This window comes from Chiroxiphia lanceolata, chromosome 12 (assembly GCF_009829145.1).
Source record: "Chiroxiphia lanceolata isolate bChiLan1 chromosome 12, bChiLan1.pri, whole genome shotgun sequence".
Taxonomy (NCBI): Eukaryota; Metazoa; Chordata; class Aves; order Passeriformes; family Pipridae; genus Chiroxiphia; species Chiroxiphia lanceolata.
Window position 1 is genome coordinate 6940733 of NC_045648.1, and position 14718 is coordinate 6955450.

The following is a 14718-nucleotide window of genomic DNA, read 5'->3' on the forward strand; positions in this document are numbered from 1 at the left end:
AAAAAAAAAAAAAAAGGGAGTTTGTTACTCCAGACTGGAATTAAATGATAGGTGAATTTGGTACTGAAGCATGGAGCTAATCTGATCTTCGTATTCCACCTGTTCAGGCAGCTGTTAAATGGAAGCAGCTGAACTTTTTCAGTTGCCATTTTTTTTCTCTGCTGTGAGAAAATGCTACAGTGCCTCTTGCTTTCCCAGCACTGAGCAAACAAACAAACAAAGCATTTAAACAATTAAAAAAAAAGTCTGCTGTGATATAAATCATGAAGTTGTGACGTTACAAAGGTGTTTCACTGTTTTAGTGCTGGGAGCTGTGGTTTTTTTTTTTTTTTTACTTAATGCAATATGGGATGACGGCAGAGGGTTTGTTCTGATACATGATGGCAGAATAACTGGGGGCAGGAGAAAGGATTGGGGGGGCTCAATGGCGGGTCCAGCAAATCCCTTTTTCATTGAGTTCAGGATTTTTAGGACACTTATGTGTCAATAGATAACCAGTAACTATGAGTCAGGAGATCATTAGTAAATAAGTAGAAAGATTTAAAAGTGGATTTGAAAGCCGTTTTCAGAAGGAACCTGTTTTAGTGCTGTGTTGGTTTAACAGTTCAATAGGATGGGAGTGGCTGTAACTCAATACCTGGCAGGGCTCCTTTTTCCTGGGAACCTGCGGCTCTGCTGGCTCCCTCTGTACAGTCCAGGTCTTTATCTGTGGTTGGATTCTTGGAGGCATGATGTTGTCTAGGTGAGGTTTTAGAAGGAAAAGAGATTAGACAGTCCAATAAGAAAGTAGCTAAAGTAGGAAAATGATGTTAAGACATCATTCTATGTTAGAATAGGGAAAGGGGGGGGGGGAGGAAGTGATCCTGTTACTGATTTAAAATACGGAAGGATTTAGGTCTAATAGGTCTTGGGATAAAACGATCTGACCCCGCCTTAATCAAAAATTGTTTATTTGCAATGAGATGCTGCTGCACAGAGCAAAATTTCAACTGTAATACTGTCTCTTGAAATACTTCAGGATTCTTTTGAAGCAAAATGTTAGGGAAGTGCAAATAAAATATTAACTTAAAGCAGAGACAAGTGGCTGCTATGAATCCAAGCTTGCTATTTGAAATGTTTCTGAAACTCACCTCCTATAAAGCAGCATCTAGAACTCTGATCTGTCAGTATTTCAAGAGAACTGATTTATTGTTTATTATTATTGTTGTGTACATTCTTCATGTTGATGTCTAGCCTTGGGTAGCACATTTTGTGTATGATTTCAGTGATAGCCTTCAATTCTTCTTTGCTGTGCCAGTGCTGGGCAGTTTTCCCTGCAGGCTGGGTTTGTACAGAGGATTTTGTGTCCATGACAGAGTCGTCAGTGCACACAATGAATCACATCTTTTTTTGATGGAATACAATAAAGCCTTCCCAAGGGAAGTGTAGGTCATGAGGCCATTTCTCAGAAACACGTGTAGTCAGAGGATTTTATTGTCATGGTAACTTATCAGAGATGTGATCAGCTGATAATTGCTGTTGCCATTACTCCAAATCATTGAGCTCTTTAACTTTTTTATTTATATCGTGAAGCTGCTCCCAAATATACACCTGTTTATCTCATTGCCTCTGCTTAGTTTCCTCCTACTCCCAAAGCAAAAACTTCAAAAGGCTAATTTCCTTATCCAGACAAATATCTAGTGACTGGTCACAATACTGAAGGAAGGTAATTAAGGTAGAAGATCCTGCTTTCCTAAGGCATCTCCTCATGCTGTTGGCTTTAGACTAAGAGCTGCATTGCAGCTGAGTAATGGGTTCTGCGAGCACATTTTTTGCAAGTCAGGCAGGTAGATACTACTCATTAAAAAAGAAGGGAGTTAGGATATGAAATCATACCACAGTAACCTGGCTGGGTGAGAAGAGAAGAAAAGGCATGAATTTTTGCTGACAAAACACCTTAGAGTAGTTGCAGTTTCTTGGCAGAAACCAAACCTGGCAAGGTTAGATTGTACGGTTGGGGTTTGTCATCTTAAATTAACAAATACTGTAATTACTGCTCTGTAGCTTTTCTCCTGGGAGAAATATTCCCAGTGTATCTCCTGTAGATCTCAGCATTTCAAGAAGATAGATAGATTCATGGACAGATAGAAGTATATCACCTTATTTTGAACTTTACCAGTCTTCACCTCATAAGTGGCATTTTCCCTATGAAAAAGTATTTCCTTCCCCTGTTAGAGTGGCAGGATGAACAGGTAACAAATGTCACTAATGATACCCCGTGTGTAATTAGGTGCTGTGTGCCCAGAGACCTCTGTGACAGCATGATAGAGCCTTTCCTTTGAGATACTTTTCTTAATAGAAGTTTAGGAAGAAGTGGCAGAGTACAAAAGGTTGTTCTCTTGAATTTCATCCTGAGGGCACGTCTTTGTCCTCCAGTTCTTAGCCAGCACGGGGTATCACTACACCACTTGCTTCTCCCATCCTCGGTGCACTAAATGTTTCTTCCTTGAGTGTTCTGTCCTTGGACCAATATCTCAACCATCAAGGCATTGCCGTGATGCCGAGCAGATCTCCCAGCAAATGGCACTCAACAGAAATTTGTTGCATTACCTTTGATTTTTGAGTCTGCCCACAAACTCATCCAGTTGAGACAAAATCATTGCAAAACCAGATAGTCCCAAAAATCAAGGGTAGATTTAAAGCCAGTGGAAAACCATTGGTGACAGTTGTTGCAGCAACTTCCCCACGAAGATGGGAAGCTTCTCTTGCTAAATCCCTGAAAGGTAAACTCACTGCAAACACGCGTCGCCCTTAAGAAGGCGTTGTCATCCATCCAGTGTTTGTTTTTAGTAGAAATGAGAGAGGGAGCAGGATTAGAGGGGGGGTTTAGCCCTGACACAGCCACTCTCCATCTGGTCGGCTTTGGTCAAATCGCTTCACTCCTCTAAAACTGTCCTGTGTGTCATGAAAGTCATTAGTTTAGGGTTGAAAGCGAATTAGGATGTTGACTTCATGCCAGGAAAAGGTAAGCTGGGGAAACCCCTGGGGAATGGTGACTAATGAAAGTTTTGTTGGGTAGAGAAAGCAGCTGGGACATGATATTTGTATTACTGTGGTGGTGACACCATCGTAAGAGCATGAGGAAGGGGAGAATCAACTGGGACTTTTGTAAACTCCAGAAACAGAAGGATTTGCCTTCCTAGTCCAGAGGTGTGATTGTCATCCTTTAGGCAATGGAGGTGGGATGAATTTTTGCAGCTTGTAGATTATATTTTTTTTCAACACTTCAAATACCTGTTGAGAGAAGGCAAGGCTGGTTTCTTGAGTTATCTTCAGGTTATGGTAAGAAGAAAAACAGCAGAAATTTTGCTTCTTTATCTAGATGAATTGGAGCCAAAAAAATACATGGGCAAATACATGCAGATGTGCTTGGCCTCACCTTCAGCTTTTCAGGAGTTTTACCCTGTGCTTGCTGCTGTTTCATATTTTCCTTCAGTCATAGACATGAAAAGTTGTTAAAACTAATAACAACCAAGGAGGAAAGTCGGGAATGAAACCAGATGTTGGAAGTCAAATGGACTTGAAGGGGTTTAAATGGACTTGTTGAAGGGGTTTGGGCATCGGGTTTTCTTTTCATTTTTGGTGTGTTTTTTTGAGACTGTTTTGAATAAACAGAAAAATACTAGTAGCACTGAAAGGAATTTGTTTTTAAATTACCTTTGTGGACCCTCTGTTTTCACAGGGAAGCTGGAAATGAAAACTGAGGACGAGGTGGATTTTCTGAAAGACGGCACCGAGAGTGCAGCCCGCGAGGAAGTGGTGAGTGCACGTGTTGTCACCTTGTTCTCTTGCTGTGCTGTTTAAAGACATCCCACCGCTGCTGTAACCAGCCATCAAACCTGCTGGTTTCCTTTCTGTACCCTCTGCTGAACAGCATCCATCACCATGACGTTGTTTTGGCCTTTTAAAAATAGTCTGAGCTTTTTTAGACCCTGCATTTTCAACCGCTGGATTAAGCCACATTTATGTTTTCTCAGCCAATGACAGAGAGACTGAGCCAAGAGGTTGCTTGTGGGGCAGGGTTGTACCAAAATTAGTGTATGATTTGACAAAAGCCATGTCCTGGAATGCACTTGGGGTTGATGATGCTGTGTGGGGGCCACCAGCACCTTCAAGGTCCCTGCACCCAGCTGCTGCCTGCGTGGTCCTGGAGAGTCTCTCCATCCTTTCCTGTGCTTTGTCCTTCCTCAGAGTTTTTGGCAGAAGGAACCATGGCTGCAGTGAATGTTGATGTGTGGCATCATTAGCTGGGAGTGTTAGTGCCTCAGCTGGAAGAAAAATGAATATGTCCTGGGAGGACATATAGGGATCAAATGTGGGGTGAAAGCCAATATTATTCATGTCGGTGAAACAGTGTAAAACGGTCATGCCAAGAATCAGGAATGTGTTGGTATTGCTTTTATTACTTGTGCTTTGCCGTATTTAAGGACTGTCTGTGATTAAAAAAGGTGTGTATTGTGTTTGACATGAACAGAATTTTCATTTAAAGCATCACTAATACATATTCTACTTTGTCAAGAGCTGTGCTTTCTTGGTCTGACCTTTCCTAGCTGGATTTGCATTTGTTGATATATTTTATGTATGGTTTCTTGTACCTTAAAAAGTGTTTTGTAAATGCTAAATTGCTGTCAGTCTATGTTGGTGCACGTTGCCTTTGAGCAGCTGTGTTTGTGTGTTCCCCTATCATTATGAAGCTGTTAAAAGAGAAAACACGGTGGGGATGAGTTCACACTGCAGGGTGGAGCTCTAAAAATCTTTGCTCATCATGCAGTAAAGCTCTTTGAGCAGCAGAACAGTCTTGCCAAATCAGGTTTATTATGTTTTTAACAAGTTAAGGCTTAATTTCTGTAGCTGTTTGCTCAGTGAGTTAGACAGGGACTAGAGAAAATAACTTTCCAAGCTAAAATTTGTACTGTCTGATAAGGAAGTCTGTCATTACTGGAATGCATGAGTGTGAAGATGCTGATGAGTTTTTTATTTTTACTGACCCCTTATTAAAGGTATTCCTGACCAATAGTTCGGAATCTGGTAGTGAATTAAGATATCTTTAGAAAATGCAAATTAGGACATTCCCTTTTCCTTTCAAACAGACATAAAAGAAACTTATTGCATTTGGCTTCCATTTTGCATGTTTTACGGGCATTTTGATTTTTGTGTGTGTGCTTTCTTCTCCCTCTCCCTCCCGCCTCGTCAAACACCTCTTTAGAAATCTGGCTTTTCCGAGGCAGGAATGGGAGTGCCAGGGGAATGGAAAGTTTGCTGCAGGACTGACAGGGTTTCCTGTTGCTAAGTTCAACAGAAACAAAATAACAACTGCACTATATTAAGGTCATTTGAAAAAAAAAAAAAAAAGGAGTGGAGGGCTTATAAATAGAGCTCAGTTCACACGTGTAGGCTGGGCCGGAGCTGGCCGGTGAGAGCCATTGCACAGTGTGCATCTCCTGCCACGTCCTGTCTCTGCTTTATTTAGTGCTGGCTCTTTTTGTAGCCAGAAGTCTTTCAGGTGCTTATTGCCTTCTTATTACAGAGCCATTTTGTGGTTAGTAAAAGTGGTTTTCTTAACTTGTTGCAGACAGAAATGTTGTTAGTTGCACCTGGTCAGGAGCTACAGGTATTTTGCAGTCTCACCAGTGCTGTCAGCAGCTTTGGATCTTGGGAACTGCATTAACTCCTGTTTTATGGGGTTTATCAGAACTTTGCACAATGTGGAAAGCTTTTCAGATGCACAAGTTATGGAAAAAAAAAATATTTTGAAGTCTAAAAAGTGCAACTTGTATAGTGCAGTCAGGCTGAAGGACAGTAGCTTGAGCACATGGGGAAGAGAAGGGGGAAAACTCCTGAATTGGGTTCTGAAGAATTAAAAATTGTGAAGAGTTTTTAGAATTAGCTGTATTCATGATGCCGGTATTACACATATAGTACAAGCTCTCACACTTTCCCCTGTAGTTGTCTCTCTCTGCCTGAGAGACTCTTGTGCATATCATGGAAAAGCTGCTGCTGAAAAATGTTTAGGAAAATAATAGTCTGTGGGGTTATAAGGACTGAAGAGAAAATAATGGAAAAATGTTTTTTCCAATTAAAATGGGGTTTTAAAATGTCTTTCTTAAATTGCCAGAATGATTTCTCAGAGGTTATATCTGTTCAGGTATAGAAACTCAGTAACCACAACTTCCTAAGCTCCTTTCAAGGTAGGCTGTGGGTGCTCATCCTGCCAGAGACTTCCCTGGTCCTTATCTTCCTGCTTAGTTTGGGAATCTTTAGTAGAGCTGGGATAATCAGTTGATGTGATCTATTAAAACAAGAGCTTAGCATTTTTTTTTAAATTTAATAATTCTTAACTCTGGTGAGAAATTTGGTTTGACTTCTGCATACTGCGATATTAAAATAATTTAAAATGGTGCCTGGTGGCTCCAGCAGTATAAAAGTAAAGCAACAGTTTGAAATGAACTGTATCCTGATGTACTTCTCTTGTGTTGATCCCAGAAAATTGGTTGTGATTCATTATTTGCTAAATCTTTGTCTTCATGTGGCAGGATGGATAAGGTTGCAGTGCTGAGTTCATCCAGTGGCTTCGGTTGTCTAAGCCTGTGAGTGAGAAAGTGTAGCTGGCTGACCCCAGGAACGGAGTTCACTGGGAAATAGCCTTCCCATTGCATTTATTAATTTTATTAGTTAGTTCCTGTTTAATTTAATGCATCCTACCTTTACCACAGGAATTAGTTCCTAATTAATGTCTGTGTTTTCGGAAGTTGCAGCTTGCTAGATAAATGTGGCATTTCTAAATACCTTCACAGAGAGTGAAGCTTGGAAAAAACTTGCACTTTCATCTCTCCACTGATCCAAGTAGTGCAGTAATGTGTGATATATCAGCAAGGTCACTTTCTGGGGGAAAGCTTGCAATATTTTCAGTCATGATTTGGAAGATGGAGCTATGTTTATAACACTCAGATGACATCAGCTTGGGAGGGATTGCAGGCGGTTGGGAGTATAGGGTCAGGGTTCAGAGTGACCTTAAGAAGTTGGAGAGTACATCCAGATAAGAGATAAAAGAAGCCAGAGAGTGATTCATTTGTAAAGGAGAAATCAAAATGCACGTTTACCAAGTCAGGTTTAAGCTGGAGAAGGATGAGTAGAAAAAAACCGAGGATTTCTAGTGGATTACAAATGAATGAACAGTGAGAGGCTATTGCAAAAGAGACAAATCTTGTTTTGAGTTATGTTGAAGGAGTGTCCTCCATAAGGTGCAGGAGGTGACTTACTCATGTGTGGCACTGTGGAACCATCATCAGTGTCATCCAATCCAGTTTGGAGTGCCCTGCTCTGAGGACATGGGTGTATTGGAGAGTGTCCAGAAGGAAACAATGAGAAGAGATTAAGAAATGTGAGAAGAGATTGAAAGAACTAAATTTATTCAGTGCAATAAAAAGAAAACCGCTGTGCAATCTAGCAGTCTGCCAGCATGTAATAGTGGTTATTAAAGTCCCAGATATCCATGGCACCTTAATTTACTCATTTGCTAATTTGCCAGGATGATTTAAGCTGGATGTTGAGAAAACATCCTGTTATCATCATAAAACTGTTGCAAGACCACCTAGGGAGGCCAGGAAACCTCCTTCCCGGGGAGTTGTTACAGATAAGATAGATGATGCTCTGTCGGGACAGAGCCTTAGGTCTGTTGTTGCCCGTTGGTTTTGGTTTGTAGGCCCCCAGGTTTGTGCTTTGCTGAACAGGGAGAGGAGGAGGGAGCAGCTTGGCTGGAGCCTGGCAGGATGTGCAAGAGAAGGGGACTGGGATGGCAGGACTGCAGGAGATAAAGGTGGGAAGAGGGGATGCGCTGGACTGGCTGGAAAAGGGCTTGTGGGAGAAATGAGAGATTCACATGGCATTGAGATAAGTGTTTCGATGGACAGTAGGTGTGAAGGATCCAGAGATTTTTCCTCATCCACAACTGTAGTCTTTCATGTTTCTTTTCTCTGAGGTCAGCAGATAAATGGAGAAAATTCTGTTCAAGGGTACAGTGACATCCACTTCTAGTGCCAGTGCCAGCTGTTGGTCAGATCAGGTGGTAGACAAATACTCTGTGACTCAAAACTACTGAGCATTGTTGGTGACCCAAGACAAGGGGTCATTTTAGTTATCCAGGCTCCAATTTATTTTCTTAGGAATTAATTATTTTAACAATCTGCTCACTCTGAAGATCTACCAAAATTCAGATTGTCTGTGCACACCGAAGTCCATTTTTTCCATTTGCATGTATGTATATATGTTTGTGCTATGGGATGGCAGTTACAAATCCCTATTTTCCAAAGGGCCTGCAGAACAGCGTGGGAAGCTTCCCAACAGCATGGACAATTTCAGAGCAAGTGGCTGAAGTGTTGGAAACAAATCAGAGCCAGGTCTGGTGGTGGAAAGTGCAGCCTTAACAATAGGCTGTGTCCTCACTCTACCTCTTTAAAATCATTTGTGTAGCTCTCTCTTTGTAAATGTTGTCCTGTAACTACAGTAAACATGGAAAAACCCAGCCAAAAGGGAGCCTGCCCTAAGCCTGGCATTAGTGCTAAAGGGTGACACACACACCCCATCAGGTCATGGCTTTGGGCTAGTCATCTGCCAGGCCCTTTCTCACACCCACAAGCATCCTGTGTCTGCCCAGCATGCTCAAAGCAGAGGCTTTGAGATCTGGGAGGAAATTGTGTCAGATGGTCAGCCCTGAGTAAACTCATCACCGTGCAGGATACATCACCTCGGGTTTCACTGTCTGTTCTGGGCATTGCTGCACAAACTGTAGGGAGCAAGAATAAAAGCAGGGGGGAAAGAAAAGTAAAAGGAGTTAAAACCAAGCTGGGGTTCTTGTTTGGCCTTTGAAATCTGTAGCAGGAAGGCATTTATACAACTACTGTGGAAGGTTTTTTTGTCCTACGCTTTATTTGTCTGGGTGCCGCAGTTCCGATGCCTTTCTCTCCCGAACGCTGATAATCCTCAGCCTGGGACAGTAGTTTCCAAGCTCAGTCACAGGATTCATGGATGTTAGTGAGAGAAGCAGGAACACAGACTCCGAGCCAAATCCCCAGCTCAGCACAGAGATGCTGCTCCCAGGTCTGGCTCGACGCGAGCCCGCGGCAGGACGGGGGGCACATGAAGGCGCCCGCGCCGCCCCCGTGGCTCGCGGTGGCCACAGGGCTTGTGCCAGCCCACGCTCATCTCTGGAGATGGTGAGTTAATCCTACTCCCCTACGCCTCCCCCTTCAGCCACTGCAGGCAAAGATTGCTGCCTGATACTCTGGTTTTTCATCATTTCCTAATTTTCTCTAATAAAACATCTGGCTCTGCCATCCTCCCAGTGTCAGCTGCAAAGGAAGTTTATCCCTCTGTTTTTTCACTGTCATTAAAGGCATCAAGAGCTACCTGGAGTTTTATCTATCCATCTGCAAACACTACTGCCTTCAAGGCAGAGTTGTGTGTGTATTCTTGCTGTAGTTTTGAGATGGATCAGATTAAGAACAAGTGTTTAATAATGACATGTCTTCTCTGATGCTCACTTTTGGCTTGTTTCAGACAAAGGGGTTCACTCATACGCATTATTTAACATCAGTGTAATAAAGTAGCTTTCAGAGGCCCTTTTTAGGAACAGGACTCCATGATTTTACCACTTTGTAAAATACAGACCTAAAGGATTTCCAGTATAGAAAATCCTAGGTTGAAGTCCTCTTCAGGTGGTTAGATGCATTCATTTTTTATGCAGTCATGAAAGTATGGATCCATAAAATAATGGATGCATAAGACTGCTCCTGCAGCAAAGGAATGCTGGCATTGAATATTGTACCTCGAGAAGGAAAATACTGTGCTGTTTTTGAATGATCTAGTCTCTGTATCCTATGGGTTCTTTTGTTTGTGTTTGAAATCTCTTAAAGTTTTGTGGTATTACTGTTGCACAGTAGACATGGTTACTGCACACTGAATTCCTGGTCTAAATGTAGAGGAAATTAAGATGATAACATGGGAGACCAAATGTGGAGTTTTTGATGGAGGCTGTATTACTATGACAAATGGGAACTTTGATGTATCACATCAGAAGGTTTTTATCCTTCTGAAAGAACCTATCTAACTCCATGCTGATATTTTGGAAGCCAAAGTTGGCTCCCTACAATGTAGAGAAGCCAGCATTTATGTATTTCTGTAGACTTATGTTTTTTACAGTTCATTGGAAGTTACACCACCTTAGAGGAAAACCTCATTATACAAGAAATAGATTTGTAACTATATTCCCATACATTTGTTCTAGGGTTTTATGAGGAGTTGTGGGACAGATAGGGACAGATATCTGAGAGATGAGCAGGGAATCTTGGCTGCTGATGAAGCAGACTCTAGCAATATCCAGGCATGGCATTTCTGACTTAATCTTCCAGCAAAGGATGAAAAGAATGGTGGGAGTAAGAAGAAAAAAAGTACTGTAAATTTTTTTCTGTGGAAATGTGGAATCAAAATGGATGTAGCCTCTCAGTACTTTCACAGATTTCCCTTTTTGTTACTGTTCTCAGCCTTTTCCCCTGCCACCTCCCATTTTAGGTTGTCTGCCTTCCCTTATTATACCATTTTCATGCAAAGGTGAAAACCTGAATCTTCCTCCAGCATCTCTGCTGTTTCTGCTCAGTGTCGTGTACATCCCTGTGTGGCCCAAAGCTGTGTTGCTGAATGTTTGTGGGCTCAAACTGCTGTTAAAACATGAGATGAGATAAAAGCCTGGGTGATAACTAAATGCATGCCTTTCCATGCAGCATCCTTGCTCACACTGAACCAGACTGATGGCTCTCTGGCTTTGCAGGGACATCTTTGCAGGAGTACAGGGCAGATTGGTGAAGATGGAGAGGTCTTAAGGCTTGACTGTGAAACAAGAATAGATGGTTAATGTTGCAGTGGATGATTAAAATATCTTAGTAGGACTGAGTGTTTTGGTATCCAAGCATGTGATATCTAAAGTAAAAGTATGGGAGGGAGTGGGTTTGGCTGAGCTAAGGCAGCTGCAAGTCAGAATTAAACCCCCAGGGACAGAGCAGTGCCTTGGTGTTGCGTTTGGCCGGGGGCAGCCATAGCTGTTCTTACTGTCATGGTGCCAAATTCATCAAAGCTTTCAAGGATATGAAATTTGTCAATTTTGGTAGAAGACTTGTATTAATCATCAGTCATGCCAAAGAAATGATGTCTCCAAATGGCAGGCCCTGTAAACCATGGACAGGACTGACTTTTTTATGGGGACCCCAAAGCAGGTCGACATAAGGAATGAGAGAGTTTCTTCTCGCTGCCACTTACCTCCTTCCATCACCAGTTTGGTTTTTTACTGCTGTGGTCGGTGTTTTGGACTTCTGCTTTGGAATAACCCCAGCACGGAGGCTGTAACAAGAATGTGACAGAGTTTTGCAATGGTTTGATAAAATACACTTGATCAGCTGTATAGGAGTTAGCAGATGGGAGCAAATTCTAAACCAGCCTCTCTTTTGCTCTTGGTCTCTTGCAGCTAATAACCTTCTTCTCCTTCCACTTCTCTTTCTGCTTTTCTTATGCATTAAATTTGTGCCTAAATAAGTATGTGTTCGATGCAGCCAACTTTCTGATTTTCTCTTAAGCAGTGGTGAACTTAGGTGCTCCCTCCCTTCTTGCTTACTGTGTTTATCATCTCAGTGCCAGTGATGTACTCAGTGAAAATGGAGGCAGAGCCAATATTTTTGGGTTACCTTGTTTGCTTTCTCTTCTGTTTGTGTAGTTTGAAATGGAGGAAAATTGTTGCTAGCCTATGTTTAACCGGAGTTATGCAGCTCTCCTTTCAGATCTGCAGAAGGTCCAATGCTTGGCTTATGGTTTCTCAGCCTGGTTAGATATTCTCTCTCCCTAAAGACTTTGCTTGATGTATACCCTGATCTCATTACAGCCACTTAATAGTAGTTTCTCCTTATTAATGCACTTAGTTATTTGGGGCCATATTCTTACCTGCACCTTTGTCAAATACCATGTGCCTTCTTCTCCTGGAGCATTTCCATCTTCTCTACTCAAACACTAATACTGTGTTAGCAAGTACCACGGTGCTGGGTCTGCCTATCTTGTACCAGCTGGCTGTGTTCTCCCTCCTCATGTCCTTCCAGCTGGTGAGATAAGAGGCAGGAACGTGAAGCCTCACCCTCACTCACTCATTAGTCTGAGCCCTGGTACTGAGTCTGCTTAGCATCAAGTGACTTGTTTTTCTTCTGTCTGAGTCTGTGCTTACCTCCATAAATCACAAAAAGATCATAATCCTGACTTACTTGACACTGAACTTTTGCTTGGTTTCTTAACACAGCTGGACACATTAAATGCCTAAAAGTGGTTGGGAGGAATATTTCCAAAATACACATTTTCAAAGGCTGGAGGTGCAGTTCTCCGTAACGTTGGTTTTAATCTGAGATCTTGTGTTTAGGAGCATAGAAATCTCTTCTGCTCCTCCAAAATACTATACTGCAGATCACACTGATTCTTATCAAAGGCATGGACAGGGGTGGGCTGTTAAAATCTGCTGAGATTAAAGAAGGGTTTCTTAGTGTTTTGTTCCACTGTTATTTTTATCTTTAACTCACCAGGGTGAGGAAATACTTACAGACCTGTTTGCCCAGGAGGAGGTAGATAAGTTTTAGCTTCAAATGCCTTCATGCAAGGGGTAAAATAGAGCAGTAATATACCTTTTTGAGCCTTTTAAAAGAGAAGGAGGGTTACTTACATCATGTCCAGATATTCCTATCTTCAGAGGAGGGGTGGCTGTAGTTGGGGTCCCATGGTGTTACAAAGGTATGGGGAGAGAGAAAGCCCTTTGTTCCCTGCAGCATGGGCTAAAATGGGTTTTAGGACATTTTGCAAATTTTGGTTTTAAATATGTTCTGAGGAGATGTGGAGGGAAAGCTCGAAAGGCCTTTTTGTTCATAGCTGGATATTTGGGGGACAGTGTTTGATTTTGCTTGTCAAAACTTTATTTCTTGCTTTCTGTCTTTGAGGAAGCTGAGCTTTACTTTGTATGTTGTAAACAATGCAAAAAGGAGCCAGAAGGCCATAGATGGATCCTCTGCTTTTTTTTTTTTTTATAAATCTGCGTATATAGACTAAATAAATAGCTTCTTTCTGGGCTTTAAGTCCTTACAGTGCACCAGACAACAAAAATTTGTGTCTTGGAGTAGCTCCTAGAATTCTTTAATGCTGAAATATCTCCTCTACTTGCAAACCTGCGGCTCTCCCTTCTTTAGATAAGCAACTTCTGTTTAAACTGGCTTTTTTTATTACTGTCCTTTTGGGCAAGGGTTGGCACAACCGACAGAGACTCTAGGAGTGCGTGGCAGAGAAATAAGAAGTTTGAAGGTAAGATTAAACAAGTCCTCTCTGTTAAAAAGAGCAAGGGGGAAAAAAAAAAATCTGTGCTTGGGGTATTGACTTTCTCTGGCTCATGACAGTTTGAATGTACAGTGAAAAAAATTGGAGCACTTTAAAAGCTTTATAAGTTGTTTTCTTCTCTTTCAAGAAAACGGAATTCAGATAGGAACATCTTGTTTCAAGTAGCAGATGAATTAAATGTTGAAAATAGGATATTTTGGTTGAGTTTGTTGGGGTTTTTTTGTTAGGTAAGCATTAGACTCCCAAGAAAAGTACATTCTGTTTTTATGCATGTCTTATTGAGAGCAATGTGTGTTCTCTGTCTGGTAAGTTGTGCTGTCTGAAGCATCAAATAGCTTTTGGCAGGTTGGGTCTTAAAATATATTGTGTGTTATCTTTTATGGAGGATGTCAGCAGATGTCTGGATCCCAGCAATGAAATAGCGGGAGGGAGGCAAGACAAACCTGGGGTGAATCGTGGAGTGCTGTTGGAAGTGGAAATGGGAGATTGAGAGATGGGTAGTGAAGTGTGTTTTAGTCCCCTGTGTGGGGCAGAAAGCAGCTACAGCAGGGGATATTTTAAGCCAGTATTCAGCAAGATAACATAGGTGCCCATTTGGGAGCTGTATTTCTTTTATTTTTTGTCTGAGGCTTGTGAGCAAGATCAGACTTTGGGGACAGGCAACCTTTTGCCCCCCCCAAACTCCCAGTATGGGGGGGGAACAAGGTGCCAACAGCAGCCTCTAAAGAGAGACCAAAGGCAGGAGAGGAGCCCAAGTGATATTTTCTTCCAGTCTTACCAATGGACCTAGCCAGAAAAAAAAGGCATAAAATAACAACAGCTGTTGAAAAAAGTCCAAATCGTGTGCCTGTATCAACAGATGTTTTCATAAGCCATTGATTTTTAGGTTGTCCCAGCTTAAATACAGTAGGAGGGTGAAAAGAGTCAAAAGGGTAAAATCTATCTAGAAGTTGTTTCTCTGCGTTGGAGAACTTTATAAGCTGTCAGAGAAGCTGTAAACAAAGTTGCACCAAAATGTATAGTGGCTTTTAGTTTAAATTGTGCCTTTTTGCTTGTTACTGGCTGCTTGGGTTAACAAAGAAAATATTTTGCTTTCAATAGCTTTCAGAACTTTTGTTGGGTATTTTTTCTTATGCTTCTGCATTAAATAAGCCCATTTAAGAAAACCTGATCCTCTTATAAACATGGAATAATGACAGTATCCCACATATGGGTTTCATTAATTTTTGCATGTTTTGAAGTTGCCTTTTTTTTTCTACAAAAGGCAAACTTCAG

General features: G+C 41.6%; 1 protein-coding gene across 8 annotated transcripts in view; it reads left to right on the forward strand.

The window, feature by feature from the left end:
- AKAP13 (A-kinase anchoring protein 13) overlaps positions 1–14718 on the forward strand; it is a 209988-nt gene that overhangs the window by 115947 nt on the left and 79323 nt on the right. For all 8 annotated transcript variants that reach the window (XM_032699851.1, XM_032699853.1, XM_032699850.1 and 5 more), the window contains exon 10: positions 3722–3798. In XM_032699851.1, coding sequence (XP_032555742.1) covers positions 3722–3798 — 77 coding nt within the window. The remainder of the gene's footprint in view (positions 1–3721; positions 3799–14718) is intronic.